The sequence below is a fragment of the Sphaerodactylus townsendi genome, linkage group LG01 (assembly GCF_021028975.2).
Source record: "Sphaerodactylus townsendi isolate TG3544 linkage group LG01, MPM_Stown_v2.3, whole genome shotgun sequence".
NCBI classification, from domain to species: Eukaryota; Metazoa; Chordata; class Lepidosauria; order Squamata; family Sphaerodactylidae; genus Sphaerodactylus; species Sphaerodactylus townsendi.
Window position 1 is genome coordinate 117,755,324 of NC_059425.1, and position 25,345 is coordinate 117,780,668.

The 25,345-nt window shown below is 43.5% G+C and overlaps 1 protein-coding gene across 1 annotated transcript in view; it reads right to left on the minus strand.

Annotated features, from left to right (window-relative positions):
- DCBLD1 (discoidin, CUB and LCCL domain containing 1) overlaps positions 1–20,282 on the minus strand; it is a 40,288-nt gene extending 20,006 nt beyond the window's left edge. Inside the window, exons 1-2 of the mRNA XM_048492253.1 lie at positions 19,945–20,282; positions 5,394–5,606 (exon numbers count right to left, since the gene is read on the minus strand). Of these exons, the coding sequence (XP_048348210.1) occupies positions 5,394–5,606; positions 19,945–20,278 (547 nt within the window). The 5' untranslated portion in view covers positions 20,279–20,282. The remainder of the gene's footprint in view (positions 1–5,393; positions 5,607–19,944) is intronic.
- Positions 20,283–25,345: the final 5,063 nt, after the last annotated feature.

Below are 25,345 nucleotides of genomic sequence, written 5' to 3' on the forward strand. Positions count from 1 at the left end.
TGTGCTTAGAGATTTGTTTGTTTATACCGTAAGTGCAGAAGGTGGCATTAACATTTTGGATTGGATTTTTTGACAGCTTCAAATAGGTGACTGACACTCATTAACATCTGAAGTACAGCATTCTTAAAGGAAAACAATCAGTTACACAAAAAGTCCACTCAAAGGCAGCAGGATGTGCCCTGTACTTTTAAAAAGATTAGATCCAGAGGTACTACCAGAAGTAACCATTTTAGATATAATTGCCATGTAAAACATTACATACTCTGGGGCTCCTGTAACCCCAGTGTAGAACTAGATAGCATTAGTGAAGCAGTAGTACTTATCTGCTTAGTTGAAGTAAGCAGTACTTATCCCTCAGGGATAGAGTGGTCTATTAAATCTAATAATAATAATAATAATAATAATAATAATAATAATAATAATAATAATAATAATAATAATAATAATAATAATAATAATAATAATTTAAAAAACCTTTCCTACTCTCCTGGCACCAGTGTAACATTATATAATTAATAAAACAGGCATAATTGGAAAGAATTCCCACAACATTGGGGGAGAATGAAAATACAACCCCGCCCCCCCCGCTTGATACAGTGTAAAATACAAACAGCCTGTGACCAATCACAGTTCTCCCAAGAACTACAGCACCACCAGGGAGACCCAGAGACCCCACTTCTCAGATAACAGTCTCATGTTAGGAGACAACAGCCTCATGTCAGGAATACTTGTAACACACATGATTTGGGTGATGGGAACACTAAAAAAAGAGTGCTTTGTACACAGCCAAGAAAAAGAACAAACATTGTTGTAGCCTACTGCCATCACAGGTTAACAATACAGCTTACAGCTTTACTGGTATACCACTTCAAAAACCTCCATTCTTCCAATTGGGGGTGCAAGAGAAATGCACCCACACTTGTAAAAAAGGAAAATAGCTTCCTTCCCCAAGATGGGATTGCTAGAAGCATTCTCATGCTTTCCAATTTTTACATTGTTTAATTTATGTCTTGGTAACTGCCCTGAGCCCGAAAGGGTAAGGGAGGTCTAGGAATGATGATGGTGATAAGGCTATCAACACTTGGGCCATACCATCATCAGGTACATGGCCAGGATCATAAACTGGACACAGACTGATTTGAATGCATTGGATAGAAAAACTCAGAAGCTTATGACAATGCACTATGTCTTACACTCATGTAGTGATATGATAGACTATATCTGCCCTGGAGATCTGGTGGCAGAGAATTCCTGCAGGTAAAGAAAACAGTGGAGAAGGAGAAACATGTGCTGCCAGATTATGCGAATGTAAGTCAAGAACAAGCACTGATTGAAGTGAAGAACAGAAATTTACTAAAAGCCCAGCAAATCAAACAGAAGTGCAGAAAAAAATGTGATTAAAGTGAGTACTGAAACTAGCACAACAAAGTATTGCATGGCCAATTTATGCAGAAGATCAAAGACAAGGTGGACAATGAAAAGACCTGACTGTGGTTAACAACTGGAACTTTGAAAAAGGAAACTAATCATTGATTTTAGCTGCTCAAGAGCAGGCCACTTGGACAAATATGATCAAGGCCAGAATCAAAAAATCTTCAGATGCAAAGTGAAAATTGAGCAAGGAAGCTGATGAAGTTGTAAATCACATACTCAACTGCTGAGAAAAATTGCCCTGATTGAGTACAGAGGTAACATTTTCCAGAGAAAATCTTGGAGAAAGAGAAGGTCAAAATCTTGTAGGACTTTCTAATCCAAATGGACAAAGTGTTGGCATATAACACACCTGACATCACAGTGACTGAGGACAAGAAAGTGACCATGATTGACATAGCAATACCTGGTGATAGCAGGTTTGATGAAAAAGAACATGAGAAGGTCACTAAATAGTATGATTTGAAGATTGAAATTCAGCGACCATGGCACAAACCAGCTGAGGTTGTCCCAACGGTAATCAGCACCCTGGACGCCATTCTGAAAATATTAGGGCAACACCTTCAAATCAAAGAAATCAACATCTGCAAGATTCAAAAGGCAGCCCTGCTGGGATCCGCACAAATACTAGGTCAATACATTACAATGTCCTAGGCCTCTGGGAGGGGCTTGAATTGTAATCAAAGACAACAACCAGCTAAAGAACTGGCAGTTGTGATATTAAACACAACTCCTACTCTGTGTATTGCCTCAACAATCCTCCATCCTTCTACAGGAACTATTTATTTCCCCAAATCTTATTCGGACAACAGTTTATCAGCCCTTCTCAAGCTCATTGCTCAGGTCATAATTTTAACTCAATAAATTTCTAATTCACCTGTAGGAAATAAAATAACTTTTGCTAACATGCAGAAAGATCTCTACATTAATACGAATCAGTCATGTCATGTCCCACATGAGCTAGATACACTAAAGCCTTCGCCTCCAGGAGAACAGGAAGACCAGGAAAGAAGAACGTTGACCTCTTATACCATAAAGGTCACATGCAGCTCCTTTTAACCACCTCCCCCCAGCTTTCCTCACAAGGTCCACCTCTGCATATTTTCCCATGGATACTTTTCCATAGTCTCAAGATTCTCTCAGTATTCTGTCTATTGCACAAATATAATTAGGGCTGCTGACTCAGTCTAACCCTAGCTGGTCTGGGGCCCACGAGTCTTTTACCTTATTCCAGATGACTAAAAACACCTGCACAAAAAGCCTAGACAGTCTACATGAGGTGTCAGCAGAAAATCTCACTCAAAGATTTTTTTAGTCTGGGTTTTTTGATTCAGAAAACTACAATGGAAGTGAAATCCATGTGTATCTGTTGTTAATACTTCCTGAATCAAATTGCATAGCCAATTTTTTAACCTTTTGGTTTAATGACAACAACTTCATTTACAGCCCACCTTTCCCAAGGCAAATTACTTAAATTACAAACAGCAAAGTTTGTATAGAAAACAATGTAATATACTATTGTTCTGATTCCTGCATAAGAATGCCCTTATGAACGTTTCTGTTTTGTACATTGCGAGAAATGACAGGCAGATGGGGGCCTCCACAGAGAATATGCAGATTATGTAAAACTGGGCTTTATTCAACTTTTTCTGCATGAATTCTTTCTGACACTTGCTTCATCACTTTATGGATTTGATTAAACGGGATCTAGTCCACAAACATTTTTATGTTATAATACATTTGCTAATCTTTAGGTATCACAGTAGTACATAGTAATACACAGGGTATATTTGGATCTCCATCTAATCTGCAGTTCCATAAGGGTACAGAAGTGTAATTTTACTACTGACCAGATTCAGAGACCTTTATTAGGCATACACAACACAGAAAGAATAAAGAGTAAACCCAGTAGAGAGCAGTAAAAGTAATATGGTCAGCAGCCAAGGGAACCTAATTCAAGCCGTGAAGCAAAATTTTGCCTACGATTTCCGTTATTTCAGCCTCGGGATTGTTGAGCAGCAAAATCATCTTTGCATTGATAGGAAGATCCAAGAATCCAACCGAGGTTAAGACAGAAAAGTCCAGCCTAAAGATGTTATACTTAGGTCAGGAATGCAAGATGTGTTCAAGGGAGTCAATGTAAGTAGGGCAGAAAGAACAGTGTCGATCATGACGCAGGATATTTAAGAACCGGTCTTGAAGTAAAGAAGATGGAAAGGAATTGCATCTTGCTCTTGAGAATGCCCATCTGAGTTTATGGTTAGAAATTTGGTTCAGACAATGGCCAACGCAGAGCTTTGGGGAATAATCTCAATGCACAAGGGTGAACAGGAACTCTGTGCCTTGTTCAAAAGATATTGATATTCTTGCTCAAATAATCTGTTTTTTAGTTGAAGATAAACCTCATTGGCAGTGTGCATGAGCAAGGAGTCCCAAGCAAGGCCTAATGAGGAGATCTTAGCCTCAATTAGTAGCCACCAGTCAGAGGTCTGGAGTTCATGCATCACTAGTTGGACCAAACTGTGGGAGTTGGAATGGAAACAGAAGTGCACACAAAATTTGAAAGTAGCAACCCACGCCCTGGTTTCCAGAAGGTGCTGTCCTGCCTCAAGGCAAAGGACTGCATAGGGGACACAGTGTGGAACGCCAAAGATTTTACATAGGAAGCTGGACTGCAGATGTTCAAGCTTGGACCACTTTCATGCTGAATACTTTCAGGGCCACTGGAATGAATCTGCCACCATTAAGGGTAAAAAACTTCAGAACAGCAGCAAAGGCATATTTGCTACCCTTCAGAGCCTTGTGTCTGTGTTTAGCCCAGCCAGGCTTATGTTGGAAGACAACTCCTAAGTATTTGAAGGATCTAACTTGCTCAATAACTGAGCCCTGAATAGACCAGGTCATAGGACTACTAGTGTTTGAGAAAACCATCACCTTGGATTTTGATGGATTGATTGAAAGCCGACTAGATACGCATACTACTGACCACAGAATTCAGCTTTCTGAATCCTAAAGATCTCAGCACACTCATTCTCACTTCTCCATGCATACACATACACACACCAAGTTTCAAGGACTTGCAGCTGCTAGAGTATATATGATTCCAGCGCTTGCTGAAATCTTAAAACAGAAAGGGATAGGTGATTAAGTTTTCCAGTGGATGTAAGTAGAGATATTGTGATACTGGGTACAGAGAGGCAGTAGAGCTCCATCTCCACAGAACCATCCACCTAGGTCAGCTGGGAGATGGGAATCTGAAAACACTAGCATTATGAGAGGTGTGGGGATGTTTTGTCAAAGTAGAGTGGCAAACAGCACCAATTAGCTTTTTGGTGGCCATGAGAGTGAAACAGTTGGTACTGTAACAGAGATCAGAGCTCAGACAGCCACCTGAGGCTTTCCAGGGAGTGTGGCCTTAGAAAACAGCTGAAATATAGCCCCCTCCACTGTCATGGTATTGGAAGACTCACCCAAGGAACAAGTTAGTCATCTTACAAGCAAATAATATACTGCTGAGGTAATAGCACCGTTGCTTGTGACCAGTGCGCAGGTCATCAGCTGAGCAGACATTTGACCATCCCTAACTGTGAGTCCAAGCAAACTTCCAAGGTTGTGCACAGCTACTTGTCCCCAACCATGACTAGTACTGAAGTTGCACAACTCTATTTGAGCCAGAATTTGGATTATTAGGGTGTGGAATACTATGGTAAGTTTATTTTTTGTGTGGCATACATACCGGTCATATTCCATTTGGATTCTGCTTGTGGAATAAAGGCAACTAAATCTTGAAGTAATGTTGTAAGTTACTCTGGGACTTTCAAATACTAGCCACTTTGTATGGTCCACTACAAAACTACATTATCACTTAAAGGAGGTGGATGAAAGGGAAAAAATGGATCCTTTGCTCCACTCAAATGAAGAGCCTTTTAACAATTCAACCTTACCAGTATCTCCTTACCTACCATGTACTGTTGCAGAACTTTGGATGATAAGGTAACCAGAGTCACATCTCTGGGATTCAATATCCAAGTCTCCAATTTTTAAGATCAGCCGTTTGCCCTGAGGCACCTGAATTTTCCTTTCACAAACAGTGTAGTTAGGATAAGTCCCAGGATAATTCTTGGATGCCAGAGTTCCACTGTGCTGATGAATTATCACAGGCCCACATCCATCTTCTGTTCGGCAGATAGGAAGACAAACAGGACAATTAAAAGCTGTTCATTATTGTTTTCATCAATACGTATATGAAACATAACTGCTTCTCATTACTACACACTGTTTTAGACAATTTCATATGAAGAGCATGATTGTGCCCAGAGGGAGGCACATGAGCCCCCATTTCAGGCAGTGCTAAAGGAACATCACTCATGCTTACTGCTGAAACTGTCATGTACTGAGCTGCTTTAACACTGCTGCTCTGATCTTGATGAATGAAACTAAAATTAGAGGAAGCAGGAATACAAATATATCCCTATACCTCAACTATTTTTTTCATGTAAGGCTTGACAAAATATGATCATCTCCAGGGGTCCTTCATTACTAGAGACATAAACCCTGTTCACATATTACATCTATATATGTAACAAAAAGCCAATGAATGTTCACTTTACAAATGAACTCAGAGACCAGCACTTAGATAAACGTGGAGGCTTAAATTACATATTCAGCTTATGTGTATTGAAAATGCAAAATGAGAGTTACTCAATAGGTATGGACAAAAGTATTAGTTTAAACAGGAAGCACCAGTCTGAATCTGTTACAGCTTTTAGGGTTTCTCATCTCACTTCACAACACTTTAAAATTCCCTGCCATAATAAAAGCTGAATTCAGCAATACTTGAGTGACATCCCACAAGTTTACCAGGAAACATCTGCTTTTTACGTTGATTCTATATCTCCTGTATAAAAAATATTTCATTTAACGGCATTGTTAAACCTTCACATCAAAAGTACCACATATACTCGTGTATAAGTCGACCCGTGTATAAATTGAGGCACCTAATTTTACCACCAAAAACTGGGAAAACTTATTGACTCGTGTATAAGTCTAGGGTGGTAACTCCAAAGCAGGTGGGGGCAGGGAAGAGCCAGGGTGCCCACTCCCCACCGGATAGCCGCCCCCCCCGCCGCCTCCCAGATCTTCACAGCAGCCCCAGCCCTTGGCATTTCCTTGCTTGCAAGCAAAGAAACGCCAGACAGAGCATTCGCCTGCTTTTGGGGTTTCCCTGAGCAGGCGGGGGCAGGGAAGAGCCAGGATGCCCACTCCCCACCGGATCACTCCCCTCCCCCGTCGCCTCCCGGATCCCCACAGCAGCCCCAGTCCTTGGCTGCTCTGGCATTTCCTTGCTTGCAAGTAAGGAAAGGCCAGACAGAGCATTCGCCTTAAGCAATCTTTGGAGCATTGCCCTTTTAAGAAAATCATAGAGTTACCCTGCCTGAGCTGCAGCTTCCCTGAAGCCAAGCCTCAGAGCCTGCGGGGAAAGGAAAAGATGAATGAGTGAGCGAGGGGGACGATGGGTGACAGTGGCGGATGGCTTGCGTATAAGTCGAGGAGGGGTTTTTCGGCACAAAAAATGTGCTGAAAAAGTCGACTTATAAGTGAGTATATACGGTACTGCAAATAGATTCATGGGACAATGTATCTCTATGAAACCATATCCTATACCAACATAATACAACCAGGGTCACAGTTTATATTCAAAGTGCAATGTGATGATTTTAATTGAGAGACTCACTGGCCTAGTTGTCCCCAGAGCAGATAATATCTGATGATGGATACAAAAGGGATGTATGTCTGGAACCCCTCCTCCACATAGATGTCTATTCTAGTGACTAGTGTTACACAATTAAATTGGCCAATTTTCACTTAAAGACTTTGGAAGGTTTTGTTTGTGTCAGATATTTCAAATAAGTCTTTCTGGCTAGAGAGTGATGGATGATGAAACATTTACTAATGTTCATTGAATCAAGATGTTATGGAAAAGAGCAGAAAAACTTGTCCTGGCTCATGCCAAATACATTTTTGGCATTTAAGGAAGACGGAAGATTTGATTAAAATAAAGATTTGGGAAGTTCTAATTAAGATAGACCATGAATTAAAATAAGCATTTTCTGCTTTAATTCCCTACTAGGGGAGTACAAAAAAAATCAGTAAAATTCAGATTCAAAGTACAATGGATCTGAACATTTTCAGGATTCCCAAATATTCCCAAATTCCGATACTGGTATAGGTTTTTTTTGGGGGGGGGGCGGTTGGGTCAGGAATCTGAGAAAATTTGGCTATATTATATCCTACGGGCAATCTTTCTGGGGATTGGGGGTGGGGGGCTGCTTTATAAGGTAGAGGCACCACATTTTCAATGCAGCTTCTGAAAACTTTCTGCACCCCCCCAAAAGTGAAAATAATTCTGAAAAGTGGTGGGATTCAAACTGTGGCGTAGCGCCAATGGGGCTGGGTGGGGCACAACGGGGGCATGGCCGGGCATTCCAGGGGCGGGGCATTCCTGGGCGGGGCTGTGGCAAGGACACAGCCGCTGCGCCGGTCCTTGGGTGGGAAACGAATGCACGCAGGCGAAGGCTGCCACGCACACTGGTGCACCTCCTGCTAGACTGCTTCAAGTTCTGCGCACTACTTCTGAGAGGAGAGGCATAACTAAGGTCAAAATCACGTGGCAAAATCACCAATTAGTAACCCGCTCTCGGCACACACAAATAATTAGTAACCTACCCTCGGGAACCTGTGAGAACCTGCTGGATCCCACCCCTGATGCCACCTCTCCCTCTCAGTGGCAGTGGCGTAGGAGGTTAAGAGCTCATGTATCTAATCTGGAGGAACCGGGTTTGATTCCCAGCTCTGCCGCCTGAGCTGTGGAGGCTTATCTGGGGAATTCAGATTAGCCTGTACACTCCCACACATGCCAGCTGGGTGACCTTAGGCTAGTCACAGCTTCTCGGAGCTCTCTCAGCCCCACCCACTTCACAGGGTGTTTGTTGTGAGGGGGGAAGGGCAAGGAGATTGTAAGCCCCTTTGAGTCCCCTGCAGGAGAGAAAGGGGGGATATAAATCCAAACTCTTCTTCTTCTTCTTTTTCTCCCTCCCTTCCCTCTCCCTCGTGTGTATGTGTGTGTATGTGTTTCACTTCCACTCGTGTTACTACCTATGCACTGTTTCCATTGCTCCTATCTGGCCGTCTGAGTGAACATTCTAAGCAACACAAACATTCTAAACGTGACAGTTACACACAGGCAGCTGCATGTCCTTCACCATGGAGTGCCAGGAAAAAGGCATTTTACCTGGGCCAGGTGTGAAATTTCAGGTATGTGAACATCTAAGAACACTCTCGCCTGGCTGACTATAGTGGCTGGGAATTTTCAGAGGAATTGGCCCAGCAGTTACTGAGGTATACTGTCATCAACAAAAACACTGTTAGCTTTTTATATATATAGATTACCTATAATTGGTCAATGGAGTTTATTAATTTAGACTTCTAGGCTGCCCTTCTCCGTGCAGGCTCAGGGAAGCTTCCCACATTAGATAAAACAATAAACAACCAGCATACAAATTAATACAATGACAATTCATTTCAGGTGGCATGAAAATCTTCTATTATAATTACCCAATCAACCAGGTACTAGAGCAGGGGGGTCCTGCAACCTGTGGCTCACCAGATGTTCATGGACTGCAAATCCCATCAGCCCCTGCCAATTGGTCGTGCTGGCATGGGCTGATGGGAATTGTAGTTCATGAACATCTGGAGAACCGCAGGTTGCAGACCCCTGTACTAAAGGGAAGAAACAACAAATTAAATTATGAAGGGGAAGGAAAAAGGGGAAAGGAGAGAAGAGGAAGGCCTGTTGTTGGAATAACGTGATTGCCTCAACCTCTATGCCAGGTGGAACAGCTCCATCTTACAGGCCCTGCAAAACTGTACTAAGTCTTGAAGAGCCCATGTCTCATCTGACAAAGTATTCCACCAGCCAGGTCAAAAAACCCCTAACCTTGATTGAGGCCAAAAGTCTGTGCTCTTTGATAAGATCAGGCTGTACAGCAACAGAAACAGAAGCTGTAGAACTCTGGAGAGCATGTGCATATTACATGTTCACGTATTGCACTTCTGAGACTTTAGTCTCAAGTCTGATCCTTTAGCTGGTAGTCGGTCCCATTAAGTTCAAGAAAGCTTCCTCTCAAATAAGCATGCATGGATTGCAACCTTAATTTTTCCTTCCCTCACTGGCTTGTCTCACCTAGAAACCCTGTTCTGTAAATATTTTCTGCATACCACTTGCTCTGTGAACCAAAGGCTACTCATTGACCTGACAGGGCTGAGCTAAATGTTCTCCTGTGAAATTCTGCAGCATGAAAAAGGGGGGAGGGGTGTCTCAAGTTGTGTACATCTAAAATATTTCTTGAGATATTTCCTCCAAAAGCTCACCCTTTCTCCTTTTCTTCACTGCTATTCACAGCTCCAAGAGTCAGAAGCTCTAGTGACATTTTTTAAAAATGTAAAATTGTTGTCTTTTTGAGAACAGTAAGCATTGCCCTTGGACTACATTAGCTTGGTTTATCCTTGGTGGCAACATCATGATTGTTAGGAAGCAGAAAGCTAATTTTAATGTAACAGTAAAAGTTACAGAAAGCAGTAGCCAGCTACACTGACAAAGAAGTAATCAGATTTCTGCTACTACCTAAATGCCAGGAAGGGGAAAACTTATCAGAAGACACCTTTATTCTACAGCACCCCTGGTGGGAAAGATGTTCAATAAAGCCCCTGCCCCAATTATTATTTTTTAAATGGCAGGAGGATTAAGAAAAATTTCATGAAAGGCCTTTACTTGGCACTTGTCCCAACCGAGTCTAATAGGACTAACTCTGAAGTTAGTGTGCACAAATTTGCAACCTTAATTTTTCCTTCTGTCACTGGTATGTGGTTTGTCCCACCTAGAAACACTTCACCCAAGTTCAACTCAATCCTCCAGGAGATCTGAGAAGAGCTAATAATAGGTAATAGAAAGTTCTGCCTTGAGGCAAGAATTCCTCTTAGTACTTTTTCAGTTCCCTATCACTCTATAATTCCATACATCAGAAATTGTTTTGTCACATCCAGTGGGAAGCATCCCATGCATCTCACTGCTTGGGTTCTTATAAAAGAGAATGCTAGTGCCTAGACACAAATATATTTCCCCAGCTCCAGCAAAGGCCTACATATGGCGCACATTACTATAGAAATGTGGCAACAATGGAAGTGTCTTCTTAAGTGAACACTGGTAGAGGAAAGTGGTTGTGAACTGGTTCTTTTTCATTCTTATCATATCTGCAATAACAAAATTCATATTATTTTAACAAAAATACATATTTTAACAAAAACATATTATCTTAACAAAAAATAAAAGACTGTGTTGCATAGCAGAACTACCACACAATAATTATGACACAATTTCTACAACAAAAGATTTTGGATATTAACGGTTACAGTAGCAAGAATTTGCAAATATTTCACAAATTAAAATAAAGCTTTTTAAATGCAATATTTTGCTCCAAAAGAGCTTTTTTACACTCCGAGTTTCCCCTGTTTTTAAGGATGAAAGCTAACATTTCCACAAAGCTAAGGACCGCATTTTGGAACAAGGGTGAATCCGCAAAGACATGTGAGAAGCATCTTACTTCCCCTTCCCCCATTATTTCCTCTTTCCCTTTCCTGAAAGTCTCCACAGTCTCTCCACTTTTCCTGCTTCCTTCTTTACTTTCCACCCAACAGCCAACCTACCTTCATCTGTTCCTCTGTTTTAAGCCTTTCCCCCCAATAGCCTGTACCCAGGAAAACTGTGGCCTAGTTGTGTGGTGCTGGCCATTGGGTCATGTCCAGTTGCATGTTAAGGTCATCAGTTGCATGTTAAGGAGCCTCAAGGACTTGTGAGTTGGCACTTTATTTCCCCCTGGCAACCCCCGTATCCTCTTCAGCTTCCCTCATTCTTTATTTGTCAGCCATTCACCAACCTACTTTTTATCTGCCAATCTTCTTTAGCTATATTTATTATTTATTTGCTTCATTTATACCCCACCTGTCTTCACAGTGGGAACCAAAGCAGCTTACATTATTTTCCTCTCCTCTTTCTTACCCTTTCCATCCCCCAGATTTTTAGTCACAGAAACTCCAAACCTGGAAAACTGTGATTGCCAAGCAACAGCCACTGAAAGCTTCTTTTGGTTAAAGCTACAGGCATGCCTTTTATCATTTTTTGGGTTTTTTAAATTCTCCAATTTTGTTTTTGTTTGTTTTTAAGACTTTCTGCAAACCTGGGGTATTTTTCCAGTTTGTAGAAAGATCTGTCTTGCCTTTTCACTACTTCAGTCTCTGGATTAAAGCATCCTCAGATTTGGGCAACTTTGCTATTAGTATATAGATTCTGCGCTTCCATTAAAATCATGGCAACACACATAGTGTCGGATGGGGAACTGGTTACAACAGGAAAAAATGGCTAGAGGATTTATTAGCATCAGAATGCTGTGGGGAAATTACAAATATTTTGGAAGATAATTTTAAAATGTAACTGTTCATATATTTCTGAGCATTATTCTTTGAGAACAAAACTACAGTTCTACAAACGTCCACAGAGTACTAAAACACATATCTGCCTCCAGAAACTCAAGTCCAACTGATGCTCAAAGGATTCTAAACTTCAGGAACAAAAGAAGCTGGAAGTTTTCAAGCATTCCTATTAACAGGGTCTGGAAAAGTCAAAACACAACTAATGTTTTAAAGAAAGAAAGGTGCAGGAAGAAAGGGAATTTAAGAGTCAGGAAACAGATTAAACAGTTTAAATTGGCCCGATGCAAGGAGCAGCATACCAAGAGATGCAACTGTTAAAAACTGACAGAAAAATCATAGCGGGGCAATCAAGTCCTTGAACTGTACTTATACTTACCCATTTCTAGGGCACTCAGAATGTGCAAAGTGTGTTACAGTCCTTAACTGCATTAATCCCCTGAACAACTCCATGAGGCAGATCATTGTCATTTTAAAAATGGGATTAACAGATCAAGCCTGAAAGACTTGCCCTGAGGCCAGTTCATGTAAAGTAGTGCCTTGCAAGCTTAGTAAACTTGGGCATGAATAGAGTTTAAATCCAGAGATCCAGAGCCTAACTTCAACATTCTCAGTTGCATCTTTGCATGAAAACAGTTCACATCCTTAGCAGAACAAGTCAGCAGTCTAGCCAAGCTACACTTGCCACTGAAACCATTTCAACTGTTTCATGCAAGAAGAAAAAAAAATATCTTTTGAAGAAAACATTATTTCATGCTACCTTCTCTTTAGCAACTGTGCAGGCACAGCCAAAGAAATAACAAAGATGTTTCTCTTAAAAATAGCCCTGAAAATAAATTGTGTTGAAGGAATGGCAGAGTCCTTTTCTAGATGCTTGTTCCAGCTTGTACCTGCTATAGAATTGACAAGTTCCAGGTGGCACCTGAAAACCTCCTGCTATTACAATTGATCTCTGGATAACCAAGATCTGTTCCCCTAGAGAAAAAGGTAACTTCAGAGGGTGAACTCTATGACATTATTCTCTGCTGAGGTCTCACCCCACCCGAAACCCTGTTCTCCCCAGCCTCCACCCCGCTAATCTTCATGTATTTCCCAACCCAGAACTGGTAACCCTGATGTGTCACCACTGTGTGTACATATACATGATCCAGAAGAAAAACAGCATACTTACAAAGCAGCCACTGCATGCTGTCTGGCTTCTCCTACTAGTAGAATAACAGACAAACCTCTCAAGGGAAACAATACTGTTTATTGAAGCCAAATGAGCTTTGAGTTGAAATCTATTTACTGGGTGCAGCGTACTCAAGGGAACTGTGTGAGACAGTCACACATTCCGTTTTCTGAAACAGCATAAAAACAACCACAAGGGAATTTCATGCCAGACATGACAATATTTGAAAACAGATTTTTAAACAGGAAATATGGAGTCTCTATTCCTCTACAAAGTAATCTGATTAAAATTAAATCTGATCACAAGCAAGTTAAACATACACATCTCTCAAAACCTTCATAGTTCCTTTGTTTAAAAAACAGTGAATAAAAGCACTGTTGTCATAAGTCAGCTTTGATCTGACGACAAAAATATTTATGAAAATAAAATATCTTCTTTACATCCAGCTTTATATGGCATAAGCCATATAATGTTATTATGGAAATTATGCTGGGAGCTAGGGATCAACAAGCCACCACAGGCATTATGACCTGTAGATGATTTTGTATACCTCTTGAGGCTGCAGTTTGCCCAATGCTTAAATGATGAATAACTGCCCTCTAAGTGAAGGGTTCATAATATGGTGCCTGCCAACATACTTCCTAGCACCAAGTGTTTTTAGAAAGCGGGTGGTCCAGATGGGACTCTAGCCCAGCAGGTCCTCTGACTGGCTGAGCAAATTAAAACCACATTTCAGCAGCAGATGGTACCACAGTTTCTTTCTGTCATGGCTTTCCCCTATGCTTGAGTTTGCTTTGTAGGTATTAATAGCTCCTCCTCTTATGGTGGCCATTTTGTGATTGGCTCCACCTCCCATAGTGGCTCATTTGTTGTTGCACCTGCCTTGTATCAGAATTCCAAAGATACCCACAAGATCATTTCCTTTTCTTATGAAAAATAGGAAAAAAACTAACTACTGTTCTCTATAACTAACAGCCAGCCTTGCTTCTGGCAAGGTTTGGGTCATATGAGTGGTAACAGCAAAATTTTACAATAGTTAGATGTTCTGTATTTTTAGGGGGCGGCACCATTGGGGCAAGACATGGAAACTATGTCATACAAGAAGAGCAGGAGAACAGAAGGTGTGCCCAATTTAGTTGTAAATTAAGACATTTTAGTGGCTAAACAATTAATTTGTGCCATTGTTTAGAAAATGTCTTTTTTCATGATGAATTATGAATAATTTAAAGCAGTCTTTTGAAGAAAAAAATAGACGCATAAAGCTTTCTCTGGGCTGTTTTGCCTCTATGCCTTGTTTATTTGGCCCTCCAGGGAAACTGTTTGGTACTTATGTGAACCAATGTGCTGATGGGACCACTGATCTGACATAGAAAGCTCTTATATCAGTGATGGCGAACCTTTTTGAGACCGAGTGCCCAAATTGCAACCCAAACCCCACTTATTTATCGCAAAGTGCCAACATGGCAATTTAACCTGAATGCTGAGGTTTTAGTTTAGAAAAACCTGGTTGGCTCCCTCTTCCTCTGCTCCACCCGCTCGAGCAGGGGCCAGCCTGCTCTAGCCTTCAGCAAGTCCTGCTCGCACCGCTCTGTGCCTCTCAAGCATCTCTGCCTCCTCTGCACCACCCGCCCCCCTCGGGCAGCAACCACCCAGAGCACAGGCACCAGGCCCGCCAGCCAAGTTCTCTCTGCTCACCGCGGTGCGCGCGCATTGTTCTCAGTGCCTCAGGCCAGCCTAGATAAGTGTGTGGGGGGTGTGATTTTCCGCCCCCACATAACAAACTCTGTGTGCGCGTGCCCACAGAGAGGGCTCTGAGTGCCACCTCTGGCACCTGTGCCATAGGTTCGCCATCACTGTCTTATATTCTAGCAATTAAAACAGAAGTTACTACCGTACTAAAGAAGGGTGGAACTGATGAAAACACGTTGGATCAAGCAAACATTTCTACTTCAGGCTAGGACTCTTTCACAAGCAGAAGTGCAAGCAAAAGACCACAGAGGCTGCTTGAACTAAGACAAACTTATTGTATTCCCACGCGTGTTTCCACTTGCACAAAATCTCGTGCAACCAACTTCTAGCACTATTATATGTAGAAATATATGTACCAAGTGTTGCACAGAATCTTGCTGAAGCAGAACTGTGCTAAGCCTATTTAGGTTTCTGCTTGAGCACTGCTGGATCTAAGCTACAAACTGTGGAAAATGTTTATTTTCTGCAACTCCACTAAATCACAGCAGCACATACACAAACAACCAGATTTGGAACTAGAAGATGGTTGAAGGATTTATTATTTAAATCAACTTTCAAATACTACATTCCAAACTACCTTTTGGTTGAGTGTATAAAATTTTACCAAATCTGTTCATTTTTTTTATTTCTATACCATAGTGTGTAAGAGGCCTTTAATGCCAATGAAATGCAAACAGGATGCTTTATGAAAACAGCTTTATTTTCATGCTTCCTGAATTATAGCACATTCTCCATGCTGCAACAATAGGCAATATGCCAGGAGAATGAAATATGGGAACTCCAATTGCACAAAGTTATAGACAGTAAAGAAATGAAAAACAAAATAATACAGAACAGACATTAAGGAACAGGGACATAAGAACATAAGAACATAAAAACAAGCCAGCTGGATCAGACCAGAGTCCATCTGGTCCAGCTCTCTGCTACTCGCAGTGGCCCACCAGGTGCCTTTGGGAGCTCACATGCAGGAGGTGAAAGCAATGGCCTTCTGCGGCTGTTGCTCCCGAGCACCTGGTCTGTTAAGGCATTTGCAATCTCAAATCAAAGAGGATCAAGATTGGTAGCCATAAATCGACTTCTCCATAAATCTGTCCAAGCCCCTTTTAAAGCTATCCAGGTTAGTGGCCATCACCACCTCCTGTGGCAGCATATTCCAAACCCCAATCACACGTTGCGTGAAGAAGTGTTTCCTTTTATTAGTCCTAATTCTTCCCCCCAGCATTTTCAATGAATCCCCCCAGCATTTTCAATTAATGCCCCCTGGTCGACTTCAATGACCTGGAAGTAGGGGTGGGTAGTGTGGTGGCCAAGTTTGCAGATGATACCAAATTATGTAGGGTGGTGAGAACCACAAAGGATTGCGAAGAGCTCCAAGTGGACCTTGATAAATTAGGTGAGTGGGCTAAGAAATGGCAAATGCAGTTCAATGTAGCAAAATGCAAAGTGATGCACATAGGGGCAAAAAATCCAAACTTCACATACAAGCTACAAGGGTCAGTGCTATCAGTCACAGACCAGGAAAGGGATTTGGGCGTCTTAGTGGATAGTTCCATGGGAATGTCAACTCAATGCATGGCAGCTGTGAAAAAGGCAAACTCTATGCTGGGGATAATTAGGAAAGGAATTGAGAATAAAACTGCAAAGATTGTCATGCCCTTATATAAAGCCGTGGTGCGACCGCACTTGGAGTACTGTGTCCAGTTCTGGTCGCCGCATCTCAAAAAGGATATTGAGGAGATAGAAAAAGTGCAGAGAAGGGCAACAAGGATGATTGAGGGACTGGAGCACCTTCCTTATGAGGAGAGGCTGCAGCGTTTGGGACTCTTTAGTTTGGAGAGGAGACGGCTGAGGGGGGATATGATTGAAGTCTATAAAATTATGCATGGGGTAGAAAATGTTGACAGAGAGAAATCCAATTCTTCTTCTGTACATGAATGTTTGGAAACCACTGTACAGAGCATTCAGTATTCATGTGGCTCTTACAGTCGCTGATGATTGCAAATATAGATCTCCAGAAGTTTTAGAATACCACTGATGTGGCCCGTAATACAGGTGGCATAAGAAGGGGGAACAGTGCTGAGACATAAATATTAATTTGGTAAGCAGGTCTGGGTTGAGTTGAGATTTAACTGTGGAACTTCTTAGGTTGCATTCTTCACCATCATTTTACACAGTACCAGCTGTACTTGGTCAACTTCTCTTTCCCACATAGCTTATTGTGCTTTAAGGAGACCTACCGTATATACTTGCGTATAAGTCGACTTTTTCAGCACACTTTTTGTGCTGAAAAAGCCCTCCTCGACTTATACGCGAGCCACCTGCAGCTGCCGCCGCCCGTCGTCCCCCTCACTCACTCAGTCATCTTTTTCTTTCCCCGCAGGCTCTGCAGGCTTGGTTTCAGGGAAGCTGCCGCTTCGGGCAGCCTGTCTCTATTTTTCTTAAAAGGACAATGCTTTTCAAAAAGATAGATTAAAAAATTGCTTAAGCAATCTTTGGAGCATTGCCCTTTTAAGAAAGATAGAGGCAGGCTGCCCGGAGCAGCAGCTTCCCTGAAATGGAGCCTGCAGAGCCTGCGGGGAAAGAAAAAGATGACAGATTAAGTGAGGGGTGGTGGCGGGGTGGTGGGGCAGTGGGCAGGAGCCTGCTGGGCACCCCACAGGTGTGCACCCGCTTCATGGGTGGCCCCGGCTCTTCCCTGCCCCTGCCTGCTCTGGCGTTTCCTTGCTTGCAAGCAAGGAAATGCCAGACAGAGCTATCAAGGAAACCACAAAAGCAGGCAAATGCTCTGTCTGGCGTTTCCTTGCTTGCAAGGGGAGTGATCCGGTGGGGAGTGGGGGGAGTGATCCGGTGGGGAGTGGGCACCCTGGCTCTTCCCTGCCCCTGCCTGCTCTGGCGTTTCCTTGCAAGCAAGGAAACCCCAAAAGCAGACGACTGCTCTGTCTGGCATTTCCTTGCTTGGAAGCAAGGAAATGCCAGAGCTGCCAAGGGCTGGGGCTGCTGTGGGGATCTGGGAGATGGGGGGGGAGTGATCCAGTGGGGAGCAGGCACCCTGGCTCTTCCTTGCCCCTGCCTGTTTTGGAGTTTCCATGCTTGCCAGACAGAGCAGTTGTCTGCTTTTGGGGTTTCCTTGCTTCCAAGCAAGGAAACCCCAAAAGCAAGCGAATGCTCTGTTTGGCATTTCCTTGCTTGCAAGGGCTGGGGCTGCTGTGGGGATTCAGGAGGCGGGGGGGGGGGGAGCGATCCGGTAGGGAGAGGGTGCCCTGGCTGTTCCCTGCCCCCGCCTGCTTTGGAGTTACCACTCTAGACTTATACACGAGTCAATAAGTTTTCCCAGTTTTGGGTGGTAAAATTAGGTGCCTCGATTTATACACGGGTCGACTTATACATGACTATATACGGTAATTACTAGAGGGTTTTTTAAGTCATCTGTATACATGTGTTTTAGAGATGGGTAACTGTTTTAATCTTCCAAGTACTCAGACACATGGATAAACTAGGCATGGGTTAACTAGGTCAATCTATATAAAGCACTGAAATCAATCAATACAGAAGAATGCATAGTGGTCAAAGAAAAAGCGAAGGGACTCTGGAGGAGTGGAAACAAAATCCAGAATATACCAGGAAGCACCCTTATCTTTAAACTGGCATAACAAAAGCATTATTTGGCCTTTATTTTTCCTGAAAGAATTCCTGCTGTACCTTTTACCATTTATTTATAAATAGCAGAATATTTAAACTGCCCACCCTCAAGGATTGCCATATGTCACAGCTCTACAGTACATAACAGAAGCCGCTTATTTCAGGAGCTTAACCGTTTTAGAACAATCACTGCACCTCCATATCTCTTAACAACTAGGCATTTTTATCTGGCAAGCAACATCTATTCATACACTGTCCTAAATTTACAACAGGGAGTAGAGATTCCCTTTTTACACCAAGAGCTGCAGATAGCAAAGTTCAGCTACAAAGTCTAAAATAACTAAGGAAAGAAAGTGTCAAGGAATACCACCTTTAGCAGCAAAACTAATTTAAACTAAGAAAAATTACATTTTGATATTCCAAGCAAAGCACCAAACAAGCAAAGAACATAAATAACTTATACCGTACGATACACTTATTGACTAAGCTACCAAACAAAAAAAGTTTTAACAGATGGAATTACAAAGCAAAATTGAAATGCAAGACATTGAAATGAAAAGCAGAAATCATAAAAATGTTAAGCTGCACTGTTCTCAAGTGATATTTGCAGATAAAGCTCATGCCTGATTTCTAAATTTTCACCATAGGTTTTGTGAGCCAAAGTTCAACTCATGCAAGATTCAAACCTTTCTGAGTAAAGCTCAAAAAATTTGTCTAATCTCCAATTTCTGTAGCTTTTCATTTCATTTAGTAAGTGCCTGTCCTGTGTTCTGAGGCTTTTGTATATATAAAAGCTGGAGTAGGGCAAAGTCTGCTTTTAATTTCAACTTCAGCTACCCTAAACATGTTTCTCCAACAGAAGGGTCAGGTCCATGCGCCCAAAGGAAGTGAATTTTCTGCTAAATAAATGCAAAAGCCATTGTGCAGGGATGCTCTATATGTCATCGGAAATCTGACAGTGGCTGAGAGGGATCCCCTCTTCAGATCTCTCATGAATTCATTAGGTGACCCCTAGTAAGCCAGTCTCAGCCTCGATTTCCCATCTACAACACGAAAACCATACTGACCTACCTTACATGATTGTTTGCAAGGTTTTCTGGATAACGTCTATCAAGTACTTTGAACACTACCAACGCTATGGGTGCGCGTGGCTTCAGACTAAAAGGATCAAAACTGCTAGATCTGGTGACTGCACGGAAAACACAGATTCGCCCTCACCAACAGCGCAAGTCCCAAACAGAGCACGTTCACTTCAAGGTCTGTCACAGGGTGCAGCTCTTTCGAGGGCTGCACTGATGCACTTTCTATGTCCGCACTCCCTCCCTCCTCCCAGCTCTCTAGCCAGGACGCGCCAGGTGGTCACCAAACTTTCGCAGTCCACCGTTTAAACAGCCGCGGCGACACCAACTCACCCAGCTTCTCCGCGCAGCCCCTCAGCAGCCAAGGGAGGAGGAGGAGGAGGAGCGGGAAGGCAGGAACAGCCCCGCAGCCATGCATGGCCCCCAGCGCCTCGCCGTCGCCACACTCGGCTTCTCCCGCTCTCCGCTCGAAGGCTCCAGCTGCCGTGCCTGGCGGTGGGAGGGTCCCTCCTCCCTTTCCTTCTAGGGACCGGACTTCTTCCGACGGGGGAGTCGCTAACAAACGGATCCGACTCGCAAGGGCGGTCACGAGAACTTCGCCGCTTGCCTCCTCCCTTCGCCTTTGGCTGGGGAAAGGAAGCGCGGAAGGCAGGCGTCGCTCTTCCATTGGAGTTCGGAGAGAGGGGCGGCCCTTGACTTGCCCGGCCCAGCTCTTCTCCCCCACGGGGGTGGCTTGTAGCGCGGCACGGTGGACTGTAGCTGATCCTGGGTGACCGCTGCGGTGTGTGATGCTCCACATGCTCATGACCCACAAGACCCCTTTCCTCGCATGACTTACATGGACGTATTTATTTATTATTATTTTCGCATTTCTATCCCGTCCTATCCCAAAGTGCTGGGGTAACAACAGGTAAAACACAATAAAACAATAAATAAAGAATTTAGCATTAAAGCTATAAAACGCCTACCACATCCTGACCACTAAAATTTGATAAATAGTTATAAAAAAGATAAATGGCGACTTAAGAGTTCGACTGACTCACCTCCTTCTCCCTCCCCCGTTTTGGAGGTCGAGAGGAGTCGATGGTGCCGGCTGGCTAGTTCAGGGGTCTGCAACCTGTGGCTCTCCAGATGTTCATGGACTACAATTCCCATCAGCCCCTGGGCTAGTTGGAAAAGACCTCGTGCAGCAACTAGGTTTTACAAGCCCAGCAGAACTAAAACAGTTCCTGCAGGGCTCTGACCTCAGAACTTAGTCCAGGAACTTCATATTCTGTTTGTCTCTTTGTGCACCTTGTTGACAAAGCCCAGGGGGATAGGTGGGAAATCTTTTGTTGTGCATTTTGGATAAGGGGTGCTGTGTTGAAAGGTAGCACAGCCTATCCAGGTGTGTACCTGCTCAAGGAACGAAATGGTACCAGTTGAAAAGTAGGGCTTTCTACTCTGTGAACCTTTCTGGAGTTTTGAGGCTCCATGGTGGAGTTTGGAGAGGGAAGGGATCTCAGGATCTATAATGCCAGAGTTCACCCTCCAAAGCAGCTATTTTCTCCACGGGAACTGATCTTTGCAGTAAGTAATTCCAGAGCATTGCCAGGTCCTACCTGGTAGGGTGCAAACCCTAAAAATCAAGTCCATATTAACTGTATTTGATATGATGGACCTTTGTCCTAATAAAAGATTTTTTAAAAGAAGCTCCTACTGTTCTAATCAGGAGCAGTGCCACATTTACCTATTGCTGGAATCAGGTTTGTTTGTTTTTGCTCCTTTGCTTTTCCAGGCTAACCTTTGCAGTCCATACCAGTGGTGGGATCCAAAAATTTTAATAACAGGTTCCGATGGTGGTGGGATTCAAACAGTGGGGCCACTGCACACACGCACCTCCAGTCCCTATTGGGCAGGGAGGTTGCATTAGTAACCCCTTCTCGGCATTCAGAAAAAATTAGTAACCACTTCTAGAGAAGTGGTGAGAACTGGTTGGATCCCACCTCTGGTCCATACCATTGTAAATTTTCTCCAATTTGAACTTTCCTTCGCTGAAATCAATAAATGGCCATGATTTAACATAGTATTTTATCTGATTGTCATTTCACTTCAGTGAGAACAAATCTCTGCCTCCTTGCCAATCTGTTCCTGTTTTAACAGCCTGGTTTTTCTGGTCTCTTTCATAATGAGCAGGATTGTAGATCAATCTTCAGCCAAAATTGCTTAGGATTTCCCTTCCTCCCCTTCAGTCCCCCTTCCCCACATTTAGATATAAGGGTAAAATCATGATTGTTGCAAATAAATGCTGTATGCCAAAACCAAACCAAAGACAGTATGTTTGTGTGGGGGGCGGCGGGGGGGGGGGGGGGAGAGGACAAGGAATAAGAGTTTCACTGTCTTCAGGGTTTCTGTTCACCCAAATGGAGAAGGGTTGGTTCACTCAGGCATTCATTTCTGCCTTTTTTTTCACATGAATGGGGCTTTCATGGAAAAAATCTCAGTGGCGGCATACAGAAAACCTGTAGCTGTTCATGGCAACCTGTTGAGCATATCCTTAGGTGACTGACTAGTTTGAGCCCACAAAGATTCCTCATTCTAAAATTCCAGTCCAGCTTGGCTGTTTACAGGGCTACAGCTTCTCTTTGCATACAGTCTGGTTCATACTGAGGTTTGTCCACACAGGCTCATGAATTGGTGGGGAAGGGGCAGTGGATTTGCAAGTGTGAACCAGCACCAGAGGACTATCCTTTTTCTGCAAAGCTTAGAAAAGGCCATCAGGATTTAATATAGAGCAGACTTTTTGTAAACAAGTCTTCTAAGCACTGGTACAAGGGATGGTATGGATTTAGGAAATGCTAAAAAGCTTTTCACTTCCAGGGACTGCTGTACATACTGGGATCATTTCCAAGGCAACTCCATATAACTAAGGCATAAGATGACGTTATTGAAACACACAAACTTGGCAGCATCTTGTACCCTTAGTTAATTATTCTGATCCTGGGAGCATTAAAATATTGCTTGTTTGAAAACTCCCATTCTGAAGGAATCCTGGCCAACCACAACTGGACTAGCAAAGGAAAAAAGTACACTAAAAAGGAGAAACTTTGTTAGCACAAACTAGTTAGTTTGTTATGGATATGGCCAACAGTTGGCACCCTCGTGAAATTAAGCCATAATTTCTCCATTATTTCTTAGCAGGGAGCAGGTGCCATGCAAATGCTAACAAGTTTCCATCGTCTAAAGACTGTCTGCTTCCCAATCCCACTGAGCCAATATAGTTCTAATCAGCCCTGCCTGCAATACTGCCTGCCAGCCAGAGAAGCCTGCATTGGCCACTGGAAAAACTGCAAGCCTGACCGGGTGAACTGTGGCCTGCAGCTCCTGAATCCCACCCTATTGGGAACACCTGCAAGGGGCGGGGGGCTGGCAGCTACTTCAACAGCAGCTGCCCCAGCCAGTGGCCTTGGCAAGTGGCCGAAGGGTGATGGCAAAAGGGTGCTGCCCATTTGGGAGCAGGCCTCTTCTTCTCATGTGAGTTGGACATGTGGAGTTATGAGCACGTGGCTAGGCTTGGTAGACTTAGTGGGGTTATATGGTTATTGGTTAAGCTTTTAAAGCTTTTTTTAGCTTGTGGGATTTGGGGGTTAGCTGGCATTTGAGTAAGAGGGGGACTGCCTCCACAGGTCCCCTGTTGGCAAAAAATCCAAACTTCACATACATGCTATAAGGGTCAGTGCTATCAGTCACAGACCAGGAAAGGGATTTGGGCGTCTTAGTGGATAGTTCCATGGGAATGTCAACTCAATGCATGGCAGCTGTGAAAAAGGCAAACTCTATGCTGGGGATAATTAGGAAAGGAGTTGATAATAAAACTGCAAAGATTGTCATGCCCTTATATAAAGCAGTGGTGCGACCGCACTTGGAGTACTGTGTTCAGTTCTGGTCGCCACATCTCAAAAAGGATATCCCGAAGAGATAGAAAAGAAGAAAAAGTGCAGAGAAGGGGCAACCTTGAGGGATGATTGAGAGGATTGGAGCACCTTCCTTGCTTATGAGAGGAAGAGGCTGCAGCGTTTGGAGACTCTTTAGTTTGGAGAGGAGACGTCTGAGGGGCGATATGATTGAAGTCTATAAAATTATGCATGGGAGTAAAGGAGAATGTTGACAGAGAGAATTTTTTCTCTCTTTCTCACAATACTAGAACCAGGGGGCATTCATTGAAAATGCTGGGGGGAAGAAATTAGGACTGATAAAGGAAACACGCTTCTTCCAGCATAGCGTGTGATTGGTTGTTTGGGAATATGCTGCCACAGGGAGGTGGTGATGGCCACTAACCTGGATAGCTTTAAAAGGGGCTTGGACAGATTTATGGAGGAGAAGTCAATCTATGGCTACCAATCTTGATCCTCCTTGATCTCAGATTGCAAATGGCTTAGCAGACCAGGTGCTCAGGAGCAGCAGCAGCAGCAGCAGGCCATTGCTTTCACCTCCTGCATGTGAGCTCCCAAAGGCACCTGGTGGGCCACTGCGAGTAGCAGAATGCTGGACTAGATGGACTCTGGTCTGATCCAGCAGGCTAGTTCTTATGTTCTTATGATATCCATCTTCCTGCTTGGGAGTAGGATAGAGCTCCTGGGGCGTGGTGGGAGGATGCCCTGGTCAGAAGACCCCAATTTGGGCATAGGAGACCTAGAAGATTTATAGTGGGCAAAGTCACCTGAGGGGATGTGCCTGGGTGAGGGGAAAGGCAGGGAGTCGGGCCATCCCAGTGCTCACGGACAGGGGGCGTTATGGTGCCGAGAGTCAGAGGAGAATGGTTTTTAGAAGGCGCACTGGATGTCTTCAGGCCATTCTCCTTCTGCTCTGCTCCCGATCCAAAGGGAGGTAGGGAGGTCAGTCGTCCTGCCCACTGGCCTGATAGTGCTGTTTTTGAATGCTGGGTCAGCCCTGAACAAGACAGCCCTCATCCATGCTTTGATTATAGATGAGAGGGCCGACCTGGCTTGTATAACAGAGACCTGGGTGGGCAAACTGCGGGGAAGGGGGTTAGAACTGACCCAGCTTTGCCCCCCAAGCTATCAGGTGTAGCACCAGCCCAGACTAGCAAGGCAGGGTGGTGGGGTAGCCATAGCCCACATGGAGTCATACACATTCACCAGGTGCCCCTCTCATCCTGTGTCCAGAGTTGAGAGTTTGGTGTTTGGCCCGAGAGAAAAGTTGGTTTTGTTGCTGGTGTACCCTTCTGTAGCCAACCTGACCTGGGTGGTGTGGAGTGAGAGAGAATGGTCTTTCTCCCAGAATGCTGCCCTGTCAGACCTGTCAGAACAGTGCCCTGAAATGTAGGAGTCTGTTTGGACTCAGAAACTCCATCTTGGGACTGTGTCTGAACTTGTGAGCAAGAATGCCCCCCGCCCCCCCATGCCTGGCACATACTCAGGAAACAGCATTTGAATAACAACAGCACACCTGGGCGAAAACAGTTCTCTTTTGTCTATATTTGTTAATGTTTTCTGTGTCTCATCCTCCTTGTGACAATACATATTTCAACACCCATTAAGGGTTGTTACCTGTATTGTCCAATTAATTAATTAAGCCAATATTGTCCATTAAGATAATGGGTCAGCCATCAAGTCAATGGTCTGACACTCAAGGTGTTTTGGCAGAGCTTTCTAGATTAACTACAGTACTTAACCAAATCTACAGCCAAGTAATGCCCCACTAGATTTGTTAGGTACCACAGGATGAAAGAGCA